General features: G+C 37.2%; 1 protein-coding gene across 1 annotated transcript in view; it reads right to left on the reverse strand.

The window, feature by feature from the left end:
• Positions 1-407: 407 nt before the first annotated feature.
• The window catches only part of LOC148778828 (neuroligin-1), a 35,668-nt gene continuing 15,151 nt past the window's right edge, over positions 408-20,924 (reverse strand). The window contains exons 2-4 of the mRNA XM_088832961.1: positions 8,690-8,902; positions 4,519-5,308; positions 408-1,974 (exon numbers count right to left, since the gene is read on the reverse strand). Of these exons, the coding sequence (XP_088689087.1) occupies positions 1,152-1,974; positions 4,519-5,308; positions 8,690-8,902 (1,826 nt within the window). The 3' untranslated portion in view covers positions 408-1,151. The remainder of the gene's footprint in view (positions 1,975-4,518; positions 5,309-8,689; positions 8,903-20,924) is intronic.

Here is a 20,924-nt window from a genome sequence, read left to right on the forward strand (position 1 = left end):
CTTTATATTGAATTATTATTAGTAAACATTTTGTCATGCAACATGAGTAAATCAATGAACTAAGAATTGTAATCAGAGTGGTAATTTGGGGCATCCTCAGATCATAAAGACTTGCAAGTTACTCTTTGGACACACTTCACCTTACCCAAAGGAACAAAATACAGAATAACAAAAACCACAGCAAATTATAGATCCTGTAACACATGTCCAATTAAGATTATATTTCTATAAAATATTTAGAAATGAAAAGAACATTAAAAACACAGGGAATTTTTTTTTCTGTGATTCATATCAGCGAGTATTCACCACTATACCTATAGTTTCTTCAGATACATTTAGTAACTAATTCCTTCTATTATCAAAACTACTGTGAATTATTTTATTGTAATTACTTTTGCCCCCTAAATTCTTCTTTAGGTTCTGCCAATTGATGGAGGAAGCTTCTATTAAAAACTTCAATGGGATGAGAAGAATTTTAATTACGGCTTAATCAGCAGCACAGCCACCAAGCATATAAATTATCATGCACATCGTGCTAAAAATATCCAGTTTCCTTTATCCCCACAACTTTATACTGACAGCACTTATGTGATAATGTTGTACCTGCCAGTCTTTAAATTTCTTTGTTTTACTGGCAAATTTCAGCATGAGCCTCCGCTAAGGCCATTAACAGCATTGGTGCTTTGTGTACTTATCCAAATATGTAAATATGGTCTACACAATAAAACAGCTCCAAATAAAAACTGGTGAAAATTATCTGACATTCCATTGGTGTGTCCCTTGTGCATATTCATGGTTATTTTAAAAATTTTTTTATTTTATATTTCAGACATAGTTCTTTCCTGTTTGGTGTTCCACATGCCTAATTCCATTATGTAACATAAATCTTCAAAAAATTAATTCTTGAATGTGAATGAAAAAGTATCATTCAGAACAATTGCTTCAAGCAATTGAAATTCATTTTTAAAGTTGATTTGTGTATATATGTACAATTCTTTTTTTTTCCAAAACCCCCAAAGTTCTTGATATGTATATTCACATAATATTTCTCCTTATTTAAATAGTGAGAGTCTTGTAGGTTGAAAGCCAAGGAATCTTCAGTAATCTTTTACCGCAATCCATCAAAAAAATAGTTTGTTTCTCTTATCTGGCTATACCCTGGTTGTTGAATGTGAATGGGGGTGGGGGTGGGGATGGGGCAGAGTATTGTTCTGTCCTCCAGTAAATGTATTGAATGTGTGTAAGGGTTGAATCCCTGGTATAGTGTTGGGAATCATTGTAATGGTGTTGGGTGTCATTAAGGGAACATCATCAGGTGACCTCCTCATAGCTAGTGTGTAATCTGGGGGGCAGGCGGTCCGAAGAACCACCTCATGTGGATGGATGGACTCACATTCATGATCCAAATCAGTGTGCTTCATTTGGAGGGACATGATCTCCTCTTCTTGTGCATGGGTCAGATCATTGGTAGTCGTGCGCTGAGGGCTGCATCTCCTGTGAACGTCATGTCTCCTCTTATCCTTTTTGTAGTACAGGGCTGCAAAGGCCAAGATGTTCAGAAAAAGCAGTGATGCTCCAACGGCAATAGTGACACTCAGCTCTGTTGAGTAGTCCCTTTGATCCACTGAAAATGGACTCGGCTGTTGTTTGGGATCATCCTGCTTGGCAGTGGGAAAGGCTGATGTGACAGATACGGAATTTTTTCTCGTAGGTCTGAAAGTGATGTCAGTTGATGGCACTTTAGTTGTCGTCGAGGTATACTGAGAAATGTCATTGAGATTATGCAGATGAGGTACCAGCTCCAACCAGAGGTTTACCTTATTGGCTCTGTAATGTTCTTTAACTCTTGGTTTTAATCCAATATGGAGATAAAGTTGGTCTTTCTGGGAATATCTGGTCCATGCTACTTCTTCAAAGCGGTTGGGTTTGGTATGGATGAATTTTGTGTCTTGAGGGACTGGTTGATTTGGGTCACTAGAAAAGAGAAATTATGAGAAAGAAATTTGCTTTATTCTTTTAAAAATCACAATAGCACTAGTTTAACATTTAATTGAAGAGGTAACTCAGCAAGGCTTTAGACTGCTTTAATTGGAGAAGGAAATGGCAACCCACTCCAGTGTTCTTGCCTGGAGAATCCCAGGGACGGGGGAGCCTGGTGGGCTTCCGTCTATGGGGTCACACAGAGTCGGACACGGCTGAAGTGACTTAGCAGCAGCAGCAATATAACTTGGGTTAATTTAGAAATAGGAATTCCATCTCAGGCAGGTTGTTAAATGGTTGATAACACAATTTGAGTAAATCTCACTTTCTTCTTTTTCTTTTTACTCATGGACTGCTACACATCCAAAGATTAAAAAATTCAAGTACAAGTGAGTTTTCTCATAGGCAGGCTAGCAGAGACAGCAGTGGGAAAAGTTGGGATTTGGAATTGGCAGGTGAGGATTGGAGTTTTAATGCTGAAGCAGAAGATATTAAGAAGAAGTGGCAGGAATACACAGAAGAACTGTACAAAAAAGATCTTCACGACCAAGATAGTCATGATAACGTGATCACTGACCTAGAGCCAGAAATCTTGGAATGTGAAGTCAAGTGGGCCTTAGAAAGCATCACTACAAACAAAGCTAGTGGAGGTGATGGAATTCCAGTGGAGCTATTTCAAATCTTGAAAGATGATGCCATGAAAGTGCTGCACTCAGTATGCCAGCAAATTTGGAAAACTCAGCAGTGGCCACAGGACTGGAAAAGGTCAGTCTTCATTCCAATCCCAAAGAAAGCAATGCCAAAGAACGCTCAAACTACCGCACAATTGCACTCATCTCACACGCTAGTAAAGTCATGCTCAAAATTCTCCAAGCCAGGCTTCAGCAATATGTGAACCGTGAACTCCCAGATGTTCAAGCAGGTTTTAGAAAAGGCAAAGGCACCAGAGATCAAATTGCCAACATCCACTGGATCATGGAGAAAGCAAGAGAGTTCCCGAAACACATCTATTTCTGCTTCATTGACTATGCCAAAGCCTTTGACTGTGTGGATCACAATAAACTGTGGAACATTCTGAAAGAGATGCTAATACCAGACCACCTGACCTGCCTCTTGAGAAACCTGTATGCAGGTCAGGAAGCAACAGTCAGAACTGGTCATGGAACAACAGACTGGTTCCAAATAGGAAAAGGAGTACGTCAAGGCTGTATATTGTCACCTTGCTTATTTAACTTCTATGCAGAGAACATCATGAGGAATGCTGGGCTGGAAGAAGCACAAGTGGAATCAAGATCGCTGGGAGAAATATCAATAACCTCAGATATGCAGATGACACCACCTTATGGCAGAAAGTGAAGAGGAACTCAAAAGCCTCTTGATGAAAGTGAAAGAGGAGAGTGAAAAGGCTGGCTTGAAGCTCAACATTCAGAAAACAAAGATCATGGCATCTGGTCCCATCACTTCATGGGAAATAGATGGAAAAACAGTGGAAACAGTGTCAGACTTTATTTTTTTGGGCTCCAAAATCACTGCGGATGCTGATTGCAGCCATGAAATTAAAAGACGCTTACTCCTTGGAAGGAAAGTTATGACCAACCTTGACAGTATATTAGAAAGCAGAGACATTACTTTGCCAACCAAGGTCCGTCTAGTAAAGGCTATGGTTTTTCCCGTGGTCATGTATGGATGTGAGAGTTGGACTGTGAAGAAAGCTGATCACTGAAGAATTGATGCTTTTGAACTGTGGCTTTGGAGAAGACTCTTGAGAGTCCCTTCGACTGCAAGGAGATCCAACCAGTCCATGCTAAAGGAGATCAATCCTGGGTGTTCATTGGAAGGACTGATGCTAAAGCTGAAACTGCAATACTTTGGCCACCTCGTGGGACGAGTTGACTCACTGGAAAAGACTCTGATGCTAGGAAAGGTTGGGGGTGGGAGGAGAAGGGTAAGACAGAGAATGAGATGGCTGGAAGGTATCACCGACTCTGTGGACATGAGTTTGAGTGAACTCCGGAAGTTGGTGATGGACAGGGAGGCCTGCCGTGCTGTGATTCATGGGGTCGTGGGGAGTCGGACACGACTGAGCGACTGAACTGAACTGAACTGAACTGATGTGAAGCTTTCATAGCCTAAGGCCCTTTTTCTGTAAAATGGGATTATGGTATTTGACCTGCTCTCCTCACAAGGTACTTGGGAGGATCAAAAGGCATACAGTATTGTAAACTGAAAATCTCTATAAAACTTGTCATTATTGAATAATAATAATTATAAATCCTGTGTAATTAAAAAAAGAAACAAAATAAATTTAATTATTGAGTAACGCAATAAAGATAAAAGACTTTCTTAATAAGCTTTATAAGTAAGAATAAAGCAGTGATTTCTGAAACACCACAAATATAAATTTTGAATAAAGGAACTTAAATATCGTTGGCATTAACCTATTAAATTAAATCATTTGGACACAAAACATGTATATTTTAAGTGCTTAAGAGGATATTTTTACTAAAGTATAGCAAACTTCATTCCTTAGGTACCTACCCAGTTTTAGCAAAATTTGTCCAGTATGTCATTACTACTGCACTCAGCATCACATCATTTTTGGAGAAATTGCAAGGAAATAACTCTGTAGGTCCAATCATGGGTATTCCTAGTACGTAGGGAACCTCATCTCCATGAGCTGCATCAGCCCAAGCTGGAACCTGATCTGTTTGGCAATGATGGTAAAAGGCATAGAAATATGTGGGTGAACCAAAATTTGAGTGAAGATCTGCTGTAGCTACAGCTGGTGCCACCCACTGATGGTCTGTAAACAAAGCTAATAAAGTCTTCCTTCTGGTTTCAGGGTTATGACGGTCAGCCCAGTCAGTATACATGAATTTAATGGTTTCTCTCAAAACATCTTTGCCTTCAGGATATCCATATAAGTTATCAACAAAATTGGAAACAGCAAAGTCAAAATCACTAGCAGATATACCGTCATCACTATCTACTATATTTTCAACAAATTTTAATCCTTCCCCTTGGTTAACTCCTAACATTATATCATAGTTGAGAAACTCTCCTTGCTCCATCAGTATCTGAGGGTCATCCGGTATCACATCACCATCAATCACAGGTCCAAAGGCTATGTGGTATCGTGCTGGTTGAATATCTTGGTCAACAAGTTCTTTGTAAGGCTTCTTCTGCAGGCATTCCACTAACTCTACTGTATCTGAAACATTGCAACCAACTTTTGTGGCCAACATTCTAGCATATTTTGCAGGTTGGAAACTAACAGCCCAGCTGGAAAGGGCTGTTCCACTTTGAGCTATTGCTCGTTGAAAAAGTCCTATGGAAGAAAAAAAAATAACAAAACGTTTCAGATGACTTTTGAATGATGTTGTGGTAAAACAATCAAATCTGATATTTGAGATGTGCATATAAAAACCCAGATATGATTCAAGAAACAGGGAGATAGAGACATTTTTGCTTAAGAGAAGGTACACAAAGTCATCCCCAGGGTACAATGAATTGGAAAGATGGATTTGAGTCTTCTGCTTTCAGTAGCAACTACTTTGAGAAGAAAGATATATAAATTGTGCACTGTCTCAAAAAGGCAGTAAGCAAGGAGAAAGGGAGAATGTGTAAATAGTAGTGGTAAAAGAAGTCTCAAGTATTTATTTGCTCAGCATGTAAACACCTATGTTATTGTCACAGCCAACCAGATGGGGCTCTCTCCCCTTTAGCTCTACATCAGACTTTGTATTGTCTTTTGAGGATATTTCCTCCAATTTGGCTGCATGTATCTTTCTTCAAAATGGCTCTGTGTGTTTGTTTTAATCAGAATCTATTTGAAAACAATTGTTGATATGTTTATATAACTACCGGGGCTGGGAATCTGCTAATACCCTGGGGATGACCTTAAAAGGCACACAAAACAGAATATCACTTTAGACATACTCTTTCCAGCTCTTTATATCAGACACAGTATGTTGAATACTCATCTTTCTGAGGAAGATATAACATTTGCAGTGTATTTGCTAGGTTAAAGAGAAAACCATCAGCCAAAGGATTTAGTGGGGGCGGGGAGTGATTTAACTTTTTCCACTGTTGAATGTGCACTGCTATATTTTATCATAAAAGATGAAAAGTACATGGTCCACTGCTTTTCACTTAATTACATTTAAAAATTATAAATCATGGTCCCATATGCAGCTTGATAAAAGCTGCATACCATTCAAATTTATAAACGAACTTTACTTATTATGGTATTTTCTAATAAAATTCTAATTTTAAAAATATAATTTATCTATTCTATTTTATAAATTACCTTTATTATCAATTTCCAAATACAGCTTTGTAGTTCAGTTAGTCAAATACATGCTCAATCATTCATGTGTGTTAATGTATAAGAACTCTTTTTCACAAAGGTGCTATAACTAAATTAGAAGCAAAGTTTTCATTTTTTTCTCCAAACACATATATGTATTCAAAATGCCTGTAATAATGTTTCCAGATAATTCTAAAATACTCAAAAAGTCAAACAATAATAATAAATATGTGTTTTGATTTCTGACATCTTTATGAAAATATTTTCAGTTTGCTACAGCAAAGAGAATACCTATACTACTAATAACTTTGTAAAATTGTGTTTGTCAACATTGACTCAGATAAATATTTTACTGCTTAAAATCTTTATAGCTAAAATAAGACTTCTATAAGATTCTTTCCCATTTTAGGGACTTAATGACATTAACTAAATACACCAAAAAAATACATATCACATTTAATATAGTCTGAAATATGCCATTGAGATGGTACTGGGAAAATCCACATATTTTATCATTAGTGAGAGTGCTTGTATGCATGATTGTTACAGGCCTGAGAATTGTTGCAGCTCTGGGAAGTTCCCAAATTTTAAAGTCTATGTCTGCAATGGAGATAAAATTAGCCTGATGATTCCAAGATCCCTTCTGAGCATCTCCTGGTCAATTTAGGCAGCTTTGTTACTAGAAATAAGCTTAGAACTGGATCACACATAAGTACATTTATCTAGCCAGGCATGGATAGATTTCCTTGAAGAGTGTGTGTGATGGAATGCTGTTTTCAACCTGTTTGCACAGCCATTTGCCACTGTTTACCACATTGATTGATTGATGAATAGCAACACTAGCTGATAAACTAGTTGATTCATCTCTTTATAAAATGCTATTTTTATACTGGCTGAAAATGGCTTTGATACCCATGTTCACTTTACATTTAGAAAAAAATTTTAGAAAAAATCAGTGCAAATAGCCTTTGAGACCAAATGACCCTAAGAAGTTGAAGAGATTGGCTAATGCTATGCTAGATAAGTACTGGCATTAGTATAGTCTTCAAGCTAGAACATTCTAATCTGTTCAATTAAGGAAAAAACAACAAACTTTATTATTTCAAAATAAGTCATTTCACTGAAGATCAAAATCTCTATACTTTGGAAGAGTTCTCCTACATGTGTCATTTTGTTATCTCAAATCAGAACTCTACTAATAAAAGTGAGATGTTACATAAATTATGTCTACAAATTAAGTCAATAATAATATATGATCCTCCAAATATATAAACTCATTTAATGACTGTTATTCTGAAACTTGACATTAATGTGTCTTTGATGCCAAAAACAAATATTCTGTGTCTGGTGCTCATAAAATAAAACTTAGTCTTACAAACTGATGAGCTTCATGATTTAAAACTGACAGTGTATACTTTCTTAATATCTGTAAACTGACAATGGAAAAGCAGAAAACATAAGATGGTCTATGTTCATATGTATTCTCTCTTTTCCTATCTATTCTGTATATATAATGAAGAAAAAGTATTTACTTTACAGACTTCTCCAACAAAACACCTCTGTTCTTGTGGATATTTCAACTTAATAATGATATAAGAATGGGTGACTAAACTCATGGTAAAATGGGAATTCATAAAGACCAGCATGATAAGCCTTGCACAGGCATTTTGGAAAAAAGATGTCAAGGCCAGAAAATGGAGACATAAACAATATTTCATGGATTTAACCAGCCTCAGTGCTCCAGGCTGTTTTGCCAGGCTTCAGGGGGAAAAAAATAACATTTTTGGAGTTGAAAATAGAAAAAGCACAAAATCAAACATATTTTTCTTTTTAATCAAAAGCTCTACTAGTGACCTTAAAGCTTTGACAATTTTGGATCATGCATGCAAAATAACCAAACGTCTGTCCTCTACTCAGACAAGAGAAAATGATGTTTCCAGACGAACTAGCTAACAACTGCTTCCTTATTATCTTCATACTAGTAAAGGGTTTAAAAAGTTTACCGTCTAGAAAATAGATTATATACAAGCCTTGCATGAAATAATAACTTTTTAAAAAACCCATGTCTTTGATTTGGGTTACTGAATCAACATAACAGAACTGTGAACATCTTTGATTTTCCCCAGAATCACCCTTTGGAGGAGAGAAAAATTACTGTAATGTTAATTATTCTGAAGTGTGCTTGTAAGGGCATCCATACCAAGCTCCACAGGAAACAAAGAAAAGAGTTTGACAAAAATTTAAACATGCATAGAGAAGCTAAAGAAACAAAGTTTTAAACAGTTATTGAATTCATTCTAACATTTAGTTTAAACAGAAATATATACAGAGCATCACATACTACTGATGGTGGTGGCATGCAGACACCAAAATTGTCAAAATTTGCAACCTGCATAATACCTTTGGTTGAATTGCTCCAACGGTTACCTTCAGAATAATGGGATAAAGTCAGCAGATTGACACATGAACCCCCAGCGCCAGATCCAAAAACAGTGATTCTTAAGGGGTCACCACCAAAGAATCCAATATTCTCACTAGTCCATCTTAAAGCCTGTATGAGATCAAGGAGTCCATAGTTTCCTTTTGCAGCCTGATCCCCTGTGCTCAAGAAACCTGGAAAATAGAAATCAAAAGACATCAAAGAACACCCTTTTGAGTTGACATGAGTCAAACAGATATAAAATTTAAATAAAATTGAAACCTGTTTTCATCAAGATGAGTGAAACCCAAGTTCTTTAGGGAAAAATTATTTTCCACCAGAATAAACTAATTTACTTTAGGAAGAATAGCAGAGACTTAAATCTGGAAAATGATATTTATCTTCCCCAAACGTTTCCCAAGCTATCCAGGTAACAGGTAAAGAGAGAATGGAAACATTGTGAAAGACCTCAAGGGAGACATTCTAGGGGCTGACTTACTTGGTGAGGGTATTTGAAATAGTATCATGGTGTGTATGAGGGTGTGTTTTTGCATAAAAACTGTCAGTTCTTAAGTTGTTCATGGTCTAATATGGTTGGAATTTGAGGTATGTGTGGCAGAGTGGCAGGATATGAGGGCCCAGAACAGGGGTATTTTTCTAAGACATGTGCATAAAATTCTATGCAACTCTTTGCATGTATAGGTATATGCACATATTTATTGATGATGCGCCATGGTTAAGAATCACTGTAGCTGATTATAATTTGAGATTACATTTTAGAATGCCCAAGGTGCTAAACTGAGATAATATAAGAAATTAGAAAACAATATAGAACATTTGAAGATTCTTGAAAAGTTGAGATTCATATTTCTCCAAAGTTCAAAGCTCCATTTCATAGTGAATTTAATAATGAAGAGGAATATATGTTGATTAATAGAATGAGGGTGGGGAGAGGTTGCTGCCAAGTCACTCTAGTTGTGTCCGACTCTGCGCAACCCCACAGACGGAAGCCCACCAGGCTCCCCCGTCCCTGGGATTCTCCAGGCAAGAACACTGGAGTGGGTTGCCTTTTCCTTCTCCAATGTGTGAAAGTGAAAAGTGAAAGTAAAGTTGCTCAGTCGTGTCCAACCCTTAGGGACCCCACGCACTGCAGCCTACCAGGCTCCTCCATCCATGGGATTTTCTAGGTTTACAAAGATCTAAACTGACAAAGTAGAAAAGGCAATTGAAAAAAGGAGATGGGTAGTATAAAACTGATAAACAGAAACCTCAATTAAAATAGAATTGGGAGCTCTCAGAGCCCAACAGGAAGAAAAGCTTTCCTTGTCTGGCAAGAGCTCAGCCAATGAGAGACTCTCACAACTCAGTCCCTGAAAAGCCACTATACTTCAAACTCTCCAAAGTTCTCCAACAGACTCTTTGTTTAGTATATGCTCCCACCTTCCTTTTCCCTTTTTTAAAAAAGTCCTTCTCTCCTTGCTGTGGGGGGACTGGCATGTGGCTCGCCACAGTTGTAAACCCCAAACTGCAATTCTTTGTTAATCCGAAGCAAACCCATTTCTACTGGAGAAATTGCTGGCAGTCTATTTAAATCAACATTTTGGTGGCCTGCACGGAGATCCAGAGAAGACCCCTGATGATTTCCAGGCTAGTGGTTGTAGACAAGTGTGATGCTCATTTTGAACCTATTGCTACTCACTGCTTTTCTTGTCAGCCCTGGGATTTAAGAGTTAGTCTTTCTTCTGGACGTAAGCTTCTGTCCTATTTGCATTTTGAAGCCCTCCAGGTTTTACTGGGGATCTGTTTTAAGGCTATGTCTTTTCTGGCTAAGACTTTGTTCTGTATGTGTGCGAGTACTTATTTGGCATCTGCCTGATTTTTGAAATTAGCCTTTTTGAATTGGAACTGCTCATCTTTGGCAGGATTCCTTCTGGAATGGGAGGTGGGGGCTGTTCCTCCTGTAATTGGCTAGCTTTTTGTTCATTCCACTGGGATCACGGGCTGCTTCATTATAACTGTGTGGGTTCAGCCTTTGACTCAATTCCTTTTGGAAGAGGGGCTATTTTATTGGCACTGTGCTATTAAGCCTTTGGGCTGACTCCCTTTGAATTGGGCTGTTATATTATATTATATTATAGCTGTACTGAGCAGACTTTGACTTGGGACCTTCAGAACTAGAGTGTTCCTTCTGAACTGGCTAGTATTAGCCCTGCAGGCTGTTTGAGCTGTTTGAGTTGCTTGAGATGTTTATGCTATTTGAAAATTATCCTTTTACTCTAGGTAGAAACCTTTGAGAAATGGGATCCCTACCATCTAAAGTTTTGAGCATGCCCATTTACAGGGACTCTGGCCAATTTTATGTTTAAAAACTACAGTCCTTCCTCAGGCATATTTCTAACCAAACGGACCAACCTAACTAAAGGTGATTTACAGTATCATTGGCCATTATGGGGAATTTTTAAAATCCCCAAACTCATTTTTCTTAAAACCGAATTGGACAATGATCCAACATTTCCAGAAACTTAATGCAATACTTATTTTAATTGGTATTCTGAGGTTTCCAAATGTTATCAGGAGCCTAAAATTGCTTCTCTGCAAAATAAGATGCTTACGATGAATTGAGGCCAAAAAAAAAAAAATTAAAGATAAACTGCTTCTCAAACCCCATGCTCCATCCCTGGCTTCCTTGTCTTGGGACCTGCCCCTGGTGCCTCTCCCTCCTTCCCTCTGTATCTCCTGCTGGTGGCAGTGGTTTAGTTGCACTAAGTTGTGTCCAACTCTTGGGATCCCATGGACTGTAGCCCGACAGGATCCTCTGTCCATGGGATTCCCCAGGCAAGAATACTAGATGGGGTTGCCATTTCCTCCTCCAGGGTATCTTCCTGACCCAGAGATTGAACCTGGGTCTCCTGCACTGCAGCCAAATTCTTTACCCCTGAGCCTCCAGGGAAGATCTTACATCACCTACACCTTCTCTATATGCTAAATTCCTCCACACTAATTCTTTTGCCAAACTTCCCTTTTCCTTGAAACCATAGTCAAAGATTTTCCCAAAGTAAGAAAAGATCCTCACAGAATTACTAAGAAATTTAATATAGTCATTCAGACTTATCTATTTGGTTTGTCTGACATATATCAGCTAGTTCATAATTTTGTTGGTGAAGGCCAGACCCAGTACTGGATGAAAACTGCTAATTGAGAATAGCCTGAAAGGTCTCTAGAATCACAACTGAAAGAGTAGCTTGCTACTCTTTACTATCTGATCAGGCTCAAGCAATCACTGGTGACTCATCAGGCAATTTCTAGGGATTTAACTAAGCCTGTTGATTGGACAAAATTCAAGCTTGCACACAAAAATCTGATGAAACTGGTCACAACTATTACAATCAACTTCAGATTATTTTTAGAGAAAATTCTTTTCTTCTTTTAGATGTTGATTCTATCCTGGTAACTTTAAACTCTATATTTATGAATGGGCTAAACTGAGACCTTTTGTTCTAGTACAAAGAATCAGGATGGAATGGGAAACCACATCCACTCCTGATTTAGTTAATCTGACAAGCCAGCTCTCTCTCACTCTAAATGAGTCACCTAAAAGGAAAAACATCAACATTCTTAATCTTCAGCTCCAGCAAATGAAGATCCCTAAACAAAACCTAAGTCTTTTCTGGTGGCTCAGAGTAAAGAATCAGCCTGCAATGCAGGAGACATGGATTTGATCCCTGGGTCAGGAAGATCCTCTGGAGAAGAAATGCAAACCACTCCAGTATACTTGCTGGGGAAGGCCCATGAACAATGGAGCCTGGAGGGGTTGCAAAAGAGTTGGATATGACTTACAACAACAAACAAAACCCAAACTACCCTGGTTTCTTCTGTTATTGAAAAGAGCCAGGAAATTGGAAAAGAGATGGTTACAAACTCAAGTGAGGCAGGCACTTTCCATTTTCCAACCTGCCTTTCTGTGTTCCTTCCCCTTCTCAATGACAGGGCTCCAAAGGACCACAGGGGCTCTTCCCAACCCTCCCTCTTGATCGGCTTGGAGAAATATTACTCCAGATTGGGGATGAATCTCTTCCAGTCCTAAATAACACTAAAGTCACACTCTTCATGTTCAAACACACTCCTGTAAAGCAGCTCTGTTTTGGAATACTAAAAAGTTCAACTAGTGGAGTTGAACCTCAAGAGGTTCCTGTCTCTGAATCTATTGCCTTTGTTTAGGACCTTTGAAAGATACACATCATATGAGGCCAAGACTTCTTAGAGAAGTATCATGCCAGAATTGCTCTCTCCCAAAAGGGGAAGACAATTTTAGAACTTTACAGCAATCATCAAAGTAAACTACCAGTGGAATTAAATTACCCTTTGACATGTTTTATTCATTCTGTCTCTGATGATACGAGGGCTGGTTCTGGAAACACTGATCTTTGGCACTATTAAATCAGTTACCACCTTTCTTATGGGTAAATCATCAACTGATATGGGTAATTCCACATCACATCTCTTATCAAGATTCAGATGGGAACTTCCCTGCTGGTCCAGTGGTTAAGAATCTGCCCTCCAATGCAGGGGCTACGGGTTGGATCCATTCCTGGACCAGAAAGATCCAACATGCCGTGGAGCAACTAAAGCACGTGTGTCATAACTACTGAGCGAGGTGTTCTAGAGCCCAGGCTCTGCAGCAGGAGAAGCTCCAGCAATCCACAACTAGAGAAAGCCAGCGTGCCGCAATTAAGACCCAGCACAGCCAAAAATAAATTAAAAAAAAAAAGTTCAAATAGATCCCTCAAAATCTTTTCCCAGAATTAATCAATACCCTACAATAAAGAAGGCATGAAGCCCATAATAGAAGATTACAAGGCTCAAGGCCTCATTGTCCCTTGTACTAGTCCCTGTAACACTATCATTTTACTGATGAGAAAACCTAAAAGCCAAAGGTGAAAGTCTGTCCAGGACCTCTAAGCAATAAACAAATTGTTATCCCTTGACACCCTGTTATTCTTAACCTTTATGCTCTACTGATATCCATTCCTGCTGGAAGGGAATCCTTTACAGTAATTGATTATGTGGCACATTCTTTAGTATTCCAGTTGTTGAAGATAGCCAATAACCTTTTGCTTTCACTTAGGAAGAAAAACAATTCACCTAGCCAGTAAAATAATGTCTGATGGTTTTGCTGAGAGTTTTTATTATTATCAATCCTGAAGGATGACTTGGATGACACAAAGTTCCTCAGAGGTTCTACTTTGGTGCAATATGTGGAGATTTGCTTCCTTGCTTTCTGCAAGCCTTTTTACAAGAAGGCAACTACCACTTGCTAAGACTTTCAGTCTTAAAGGGACATGAGGTCTCCAAGGGAAAATTGCAGTTTGTTCAAACCCGGGCTTGATATTAAGGGCATCTGATGTTATTAATAGAACAAGGACTTTACCTAGATCCAGATAGATTTCATGGTATCTTAAATTTCCTTAAACCCAAAACTAAGCACAGACTCTGAGGTTTTCTTAAGCTAGTCAGTTCAGTTAAGTTCAGTCATTCAGTCGTGTCCCATTCTTTGCGACCCCATGGAATGCAGCATGCCAGGCCTCCCTGTCCATCACCAACTCCTGGAATTAAGCTAGTCAGTTACTGCCAAAACTGGATTCCAAAATTTCTCTCTTATGGCCAAATTTCTATATGTTTTACTCAACAGTAACAACCTTGACCCAATTTTATGTGAAGAACTGGATGATGACATAGCCTTTGAGGCCTTAAAGAAGAGTTTGATGAATTTACCTGACCCTTGGATATCCTCAAGACCAGATTCTCTTTTTCTTTTTTTATATATATATATATAAAGGAAATGAATGCCTTGGATGTACTCGCTCATAAACATGGGGACCACCACTGACCCATGCATGCAATAGTCAGCAAATCACCCCCTGGCACAGGGATATCCCCATGGGCTTAGAGCCGTTATGACCACTGCCCTTTTGATTAAGGCCACTGAGGAACTTGCTATCCCCTTTAACTATTTTTGTATACCACAGAGTAGAAGCCCTCCCAAACTCTCATCACACTCAACATTTCTTTGTCAGCCACCTCATGTCTTATGGAGTTCTTTTGTTAACTGCTCCTCACATAACTCTTCTATGCTGTAACAACCTTAACCCTGCTACTCTTCTCCCCTCTGTCTCTGATGAGGTCCCTCACAACTGCTTAATGCTGATATACTACCTCCTGACTCCTCCTGATGATCTGCAGAAAATTCTTTTGGGTAACATTTACTTCTCACGGTTCACCGACGGTTCTTATTTAAAAGGTAACAATGGGAAATACTGTGCTGGGTTGCTACTTCAACTCCTTTTGATAGTGTTGAGACAGCAGCTTTGCTTATGGCTACTTCAGCCCAACACGCTGAATTATACTCTCTTACAGCGGCTTGTACTTTAGCCAAGGGCAAAAGTGCTAATATTTATACTAATAGGAGACATGGTTTCAGAATACCTCACAATTTTGGAATGTTGTGAAAGCAGTGTGGCTTCCTTACTTTCGGCATAAATAAAAGTGAACCCTATGTTCAGGAACTATTGAATACAATATTTTTATCTGCTGTTTTAGTATTAAGATCCTGGGGCATTATAAATTTGACGGTCTTGAAACTTGCTGACCTTTCCACAAAGAAATGCTACCTCTGAAGGAACCAATAAACAAACTTTAGTAACATGTATACATAAGAAAGACTCAGGAAAACTTTGCCAAAATGGTTGAAGCCTTCACCTTAAATGCCATTTCAGCTAAAGACAAAAGAGGATGCTGGTTTGGGACTTCAAAGGGAATGAAGGAGATTCACGTGAAGATGGGCCAGGCAAAATGGAGATGCAGATGTAGAAAATGGACTTGTGGACACAGTGGGGGAGAGACAGTGGGATGAAGGGAGAAAGTAGCATCAGCATATTTACACTATCAGGCAGAAGATGGATAGCTGGTGAGAAGTTGTGGTATAGCACATGGAGCCCAGTGTGGCGCTCTGTGATGACCTAGAGGGATGGGATCAGGGGGAGGCTTGGGAGGGAGGGAAGGAGGAGGAGGATGTATATAAAATTACGGCTAATTTGTATTGTTGTGTGGCAGAAAACAGCACAACATTGTAAAAACTAAAAACCAAAAAATTAAAAAATTATATTAAATTTTAAAAAGATGGACCAGGCAGAGACATGGGACACAGAGCTAACTTTAATTTATATGAACTGCTAAAGTCTCCCTACAGCATTGAGCCGATATTCTTCATAGCTATCCCTGGGGACAGTTCACTTCCTGTTATGGACCCTTGTATCTAATTCTTTAGGCAGCTCAAGGGGGAGGTAAAGAAAGACTTATTGAGTCTTTTGTTTCTTAAAAATAAACAGCCTAAAATAATCCTCATTCCAAAGACACATTTTGTGGTGGCAAATTTTACTTCCCTGAAATATAAATGAAAAAGTAAAAAGTATTTTACAAAATGTTTTATTTTATAGATTATTAATTTATTACATAGAAAATATTTAGAGATATATAGAGATTGATTAAGTATATTAAGGGACATATTTTCCAATCTCTGCAAGTTTATGGAACTAATTAATTTTAAAAAGTAGATTGATCCTCTTATTGAAGACTCATTATAGAAATCTAACATAATAGTTCAATGTTTGTGATAAAAATTATTTTATTCAATTTAAAATATACTTCTAATTTACTTTTTTTTAAAAAAATAGGAAGTCAATTACATTTATGAAAACCAGACTGTGATAATAATCTCTATAGACTGAATAACTCAATGCATTCTCAGAATGGGTATATGAACCAGAAATTCTTTAGGGTCATTGTGGGAAACAATAGATGAAGTCAAATCTTCCTGGATAATTTTGAAAAACACTAAGAAATACATATGATTAGTTTTTATTTTCCTACCAGACCCAAAATGCTAAGAAACAATAGGACAATCCCTAGTCTATCAGATGAGTGAGTGTGTGTGTGTACAATCCTGGAAATAGTAAATCATTTTGAGATGGAAGTTTTTAAAAATAGGTTCCAAAGACACATATCTTTCTGGTTAACTCATCTTTTATTGAATCTACATAATAATTTAAGGAAAATTTCACGATATCTTCTTACATAAAAGAATATTGCAAATATGTAATATTCATATATATGAAAGCATATTAAAATATAAAATAAAATTACAAGGAACTCTTTTACTTTATTTGCTATTAAGTGAATTTTGGTATAATACAGAACCATTAGTTTAAATTTCTGAAGGAATTTGTTACAAATGTTTTTGATCTATAAAAATAGGCTGATGGCATGAACCCTGAAAACAATATTATGGAAGGATTACTGTTCATTAGATAGAAAGGACTCTTGAAGGATAAAGGAGATATGAGTGTGTCTGTGTTTGTGTGTGTGTGAGACAAAAAGAGGTTGATTAAGAGAATAAGAATACATTCTAGGTAGTTTATTGCCTATAATTCAATATCAAAATATAGATGTGGATCAAATATATTCAGATAAAAATTTGATAACTAAATATAACTTATGACACTTGGTGCAAAACCCGGGGTTTGTATTTAATTCCTCTTGAAATAATATTGAATGAGTCCAGTTACAGTCAAATAAATCTCTATATTCACACAAAAACTGACTTACTGATAATGATCATTCAATACATAACATGTTAAAAAAAAACATAGTAATAAATTATCTCTACAATAACTAAATGTAGTATCTCCTCTATAATTCCAGTTTTAGTTGCATCATTTACATCACTCTGGAAGACTGGTCAAATAGTTTTGTGTTTGTATAATACTGTAAAGCATGTCAATTATCTCCTTATGAATAGAACCACCTCTATATACAATTAAAAGAAATCTTATAGCATTTTAAAAAAAACTTAAAATCGATTCTCCAAAATTGCACTAAGTCATAGCATAAAAAATGGAACAAATCACTGGGTAAAAGACTGTGTCCCAGGCACCTTAAACATAAAGATGTTTAAAACTGTGACTAATACCTTAAACTCTGGCTAAAAATCCAATCAGAAATCCCACATGCTAACTCTCCTGATCTTCTTAGTTGCTGAGTCTGGTCAATTCTTCCCTTACACTCTGTCTCTGTCTTCTACTCATGTCACTGACTTATTCTAGATACTTTTTTCTTCTTAGATTCATACAATCTATCTGACTAGTTGCTCAGCCTTGGAGCAAACAAGTTTTCCTTATATCCTGCCACCAAACTCACTTTTGAAAAATACTCTGTTTTGATGAGAGACTGTAATATCAAAACAAAACCCTCATGTTAAGATATAATTGGTTAATTTCCCTTTATTTTTTGAGTCAAGATTGCTTAAAATATGATGAGTTAAAAATTGGATAATTTGGGGTCTGAGTAGGGAAAAAGAACACACATAGTATATTTAATTATACATCATCTTTAGCTAGCTTCCTTGTTTTTGTGTTCTCTTGAGAGCTACTGTCCAAATTCTTCTTGGAAAATAACAAAGGGTAAAGTAAAAATAATTTCTTTTTTGAATATATCCTCCAGAAAAAAATTGCTCTGAAATGACGCTGATATCTTAATATCATATTCAGTTCAGTTCAGTTCAGTTCAGTCGCTCAGTCGTGTCCGACTCTTTGCGACCCCATGAATCACAGCACGCCAGGCCTCCCTGTCCATCACCATTACCCAGTGGTATTTCTAAACTTTTATATTTTGGTACATTGGCTTATTTGTTTTTTGTGAGATAATTTGCTTTTTAATGTCCCATGTCTGGGAAAAGGAAACTGTGTTACTGACCAAGGCTCTTGTTCCTGGTAGCTGAACATGAAGGAATACAATGGGAAAGCAGGTGAATGCTAAAAGATGTATGGAAAGAAAATACCTGTAGATATTTTATTTTTTGCCCCCAAATTCCCAATATTTTCAATATGCCCAAGGTCAACAGATGAGACTGATCCTTCTATATTATAATCTAATTTTAATATTTTGTGAATCCTTTGGCCAAACAGGAATAAAATATTTATTTTAATCAATTCCTTCTGAAAATAGTAATGGAGAGGAAAAGACCACGATTTGCTTAGCCCGGAATTATGTATACTATTCCCATTATAAGAATGGCTCAAGGGACTTCCCTGGAGGTTGAGTGGCTAAGACTCTGTGCTCCCAATTCAGGAGGTCCAGGTTCAATTCCTCATCAGGGAACTAGATCCCACATGCCACAACTTAAAGATCTTATGTGCCTCAACAAAAGATCTTGCATGCCTCAACTAAGACCTGGTGCAGCCAAATAAGCAAATATATATATATATATATTTTTTTTTTTTAAAGAAGGGTTCAAGATGCTGGGAAAAACATCATCCTCAACCCCAGATCCAGTGCCATGGCCTCCATTCTCTACCCCAACCTAAGATTGTTAATGTTCACATTTCTTGGTCTCTGTGTCAAGAAAAGCTTATCCAACATTCCCTGAATTAGGCTATTGTGTGCTTATCTGTTTCAATCCGGAAAAGAACCTGCTACCAAAACTGACAAAATTTCTGTGTTTACTGAATAATCTTTCTCACAAAGAAGTGAAAAAGAGAAATTTCCATTTTAAAAGGCCCATAGACAAGAAATCACAATGTTCATTTCTAATTGTCTTGATTATGCAGGAATGTGGCTAGTGATTTAAATGCACAAAGGACCCACAAAGGTTGCCATATAAAGAAAAGTTTTCAGGAATTACTACACAGTTTAGAACTATACTATATTGCTTCAGGAACAGTAAGAGCTATACAAATTTTTATAAATATCTAACTGTCTAATATATATTTTGGTCTCTCTTATGTTGTGTGTGTGTGTATGTACTTCACAACTATAATTTATATTTACAATTTGCTCATCTTCTTAATTTTTTTCTGAACTGAATGGTTCACTACATCCACCCCCAATGACCATTCTATACATGTTTGCTGAACAGGAATTAATATATTACAATTCTGTTACCACATGGAGACCAACAACTAAACTTTCCAAATGAAACTGTGTCTTTCTTTGATGGCAACAGAAGAGTGAAAATTTAGGAGCAAACCCTCTCAGCAGACAACCTCTGGGGAAAATGCTTTTACACATAAAGTGGGTGGCAGAAATTTTAAAGGAATTAAAATAGGACCGTCCTGGGCAAAGCCTATGTGAAAAAAGAAAAATACTATTTTAGAATAGTTACCAAAACTGCTAACACATATTAGTTGCACATATTTACTTTGGACTGTGACATGAAATAGCAAAAAACAAAACAAAACCCAATTTAAAACAAGTGATATTTGAGTCACTTTGACCATTATAAAACAAGCAACAGTAGTCAACTGCACAGAGCTGCGATCTGAGGAGGAAGGCAATAGGTTGGTTTCCTCAATCCCACACTAGCTGATCCCTGAGGACACAAATAATAAAAAGAGGAGAGGAAATAAAGTCTGGGCAATGAAGAAATCTGATTATACAACTTAATTTTGTATGAATACTGCCAGATTGTTTTATTTCTATCATCATAGAATATTTGAGAAGATACACATCATTCTAAGGTATGAATAGCAAAATCTGGTCGTAGTGCTGCTTTTACTATATTGCTCCTTATTAAAAGGTAATCTGACTGATTTAATGATTTATATTTTTTATTTTTGAATACTTTCAGCATTACAAAATCTTTTCAAAAACCAGAATTAAAAGTTACTGTGTATTTCTTCACCCAAATTTCCTACAACCCAATGCCTCCCTTCCTCCCTCTTTTCTCTCTTCTTCCTTCCTTCTCTTCTTCCATCTTTCCTTCCCTCCCTCTCAATCTCTTTCCCATCAAATCTGGAATCACAAGTGGAATTTAGCTTTCCACTTAATCTCCTCAATTTCAAACAGTTTGTTGGTCTGTCTTTGCTTTTCTTATTTTAGCATATTTAATTTATGTGCAGAGTACATCATGAGAAACGCTGGGCTGGAGGAAGAACAAGCTGGAATCAAGATTGCCGGGAGAAATATCAATAACCTCAGATATGCAGACACTACCCTTATGCTAGAAAGTGAAGAAGAACTAAAGAGGTTCTTGATGAAACTGAAAGAGGAGGGTGAAAAGTTGGCTTAAAGCTCAACATTCAAAAAACTAAGATCATGGTATCCTGTCCCATCACTTCATGGCAAATAGATGGGGAAACAGTGGAAACAGTGTCAGACTTTATT

This window comes from Moschus berezovskii, chromosome 1 (assembly GCF_049115385.1).
Source record: "Moschus berezovskii isolate FMDL1 chromosome 1, NW_MosBer_1.0, whole genome shotgun sequence".
Taxonomy (NCBI): Eukaryota; Metazoa; Chordata; class Mammalia; order Artiodactyla; family Moschidae; genus Moschus; species Moschus berezovskii.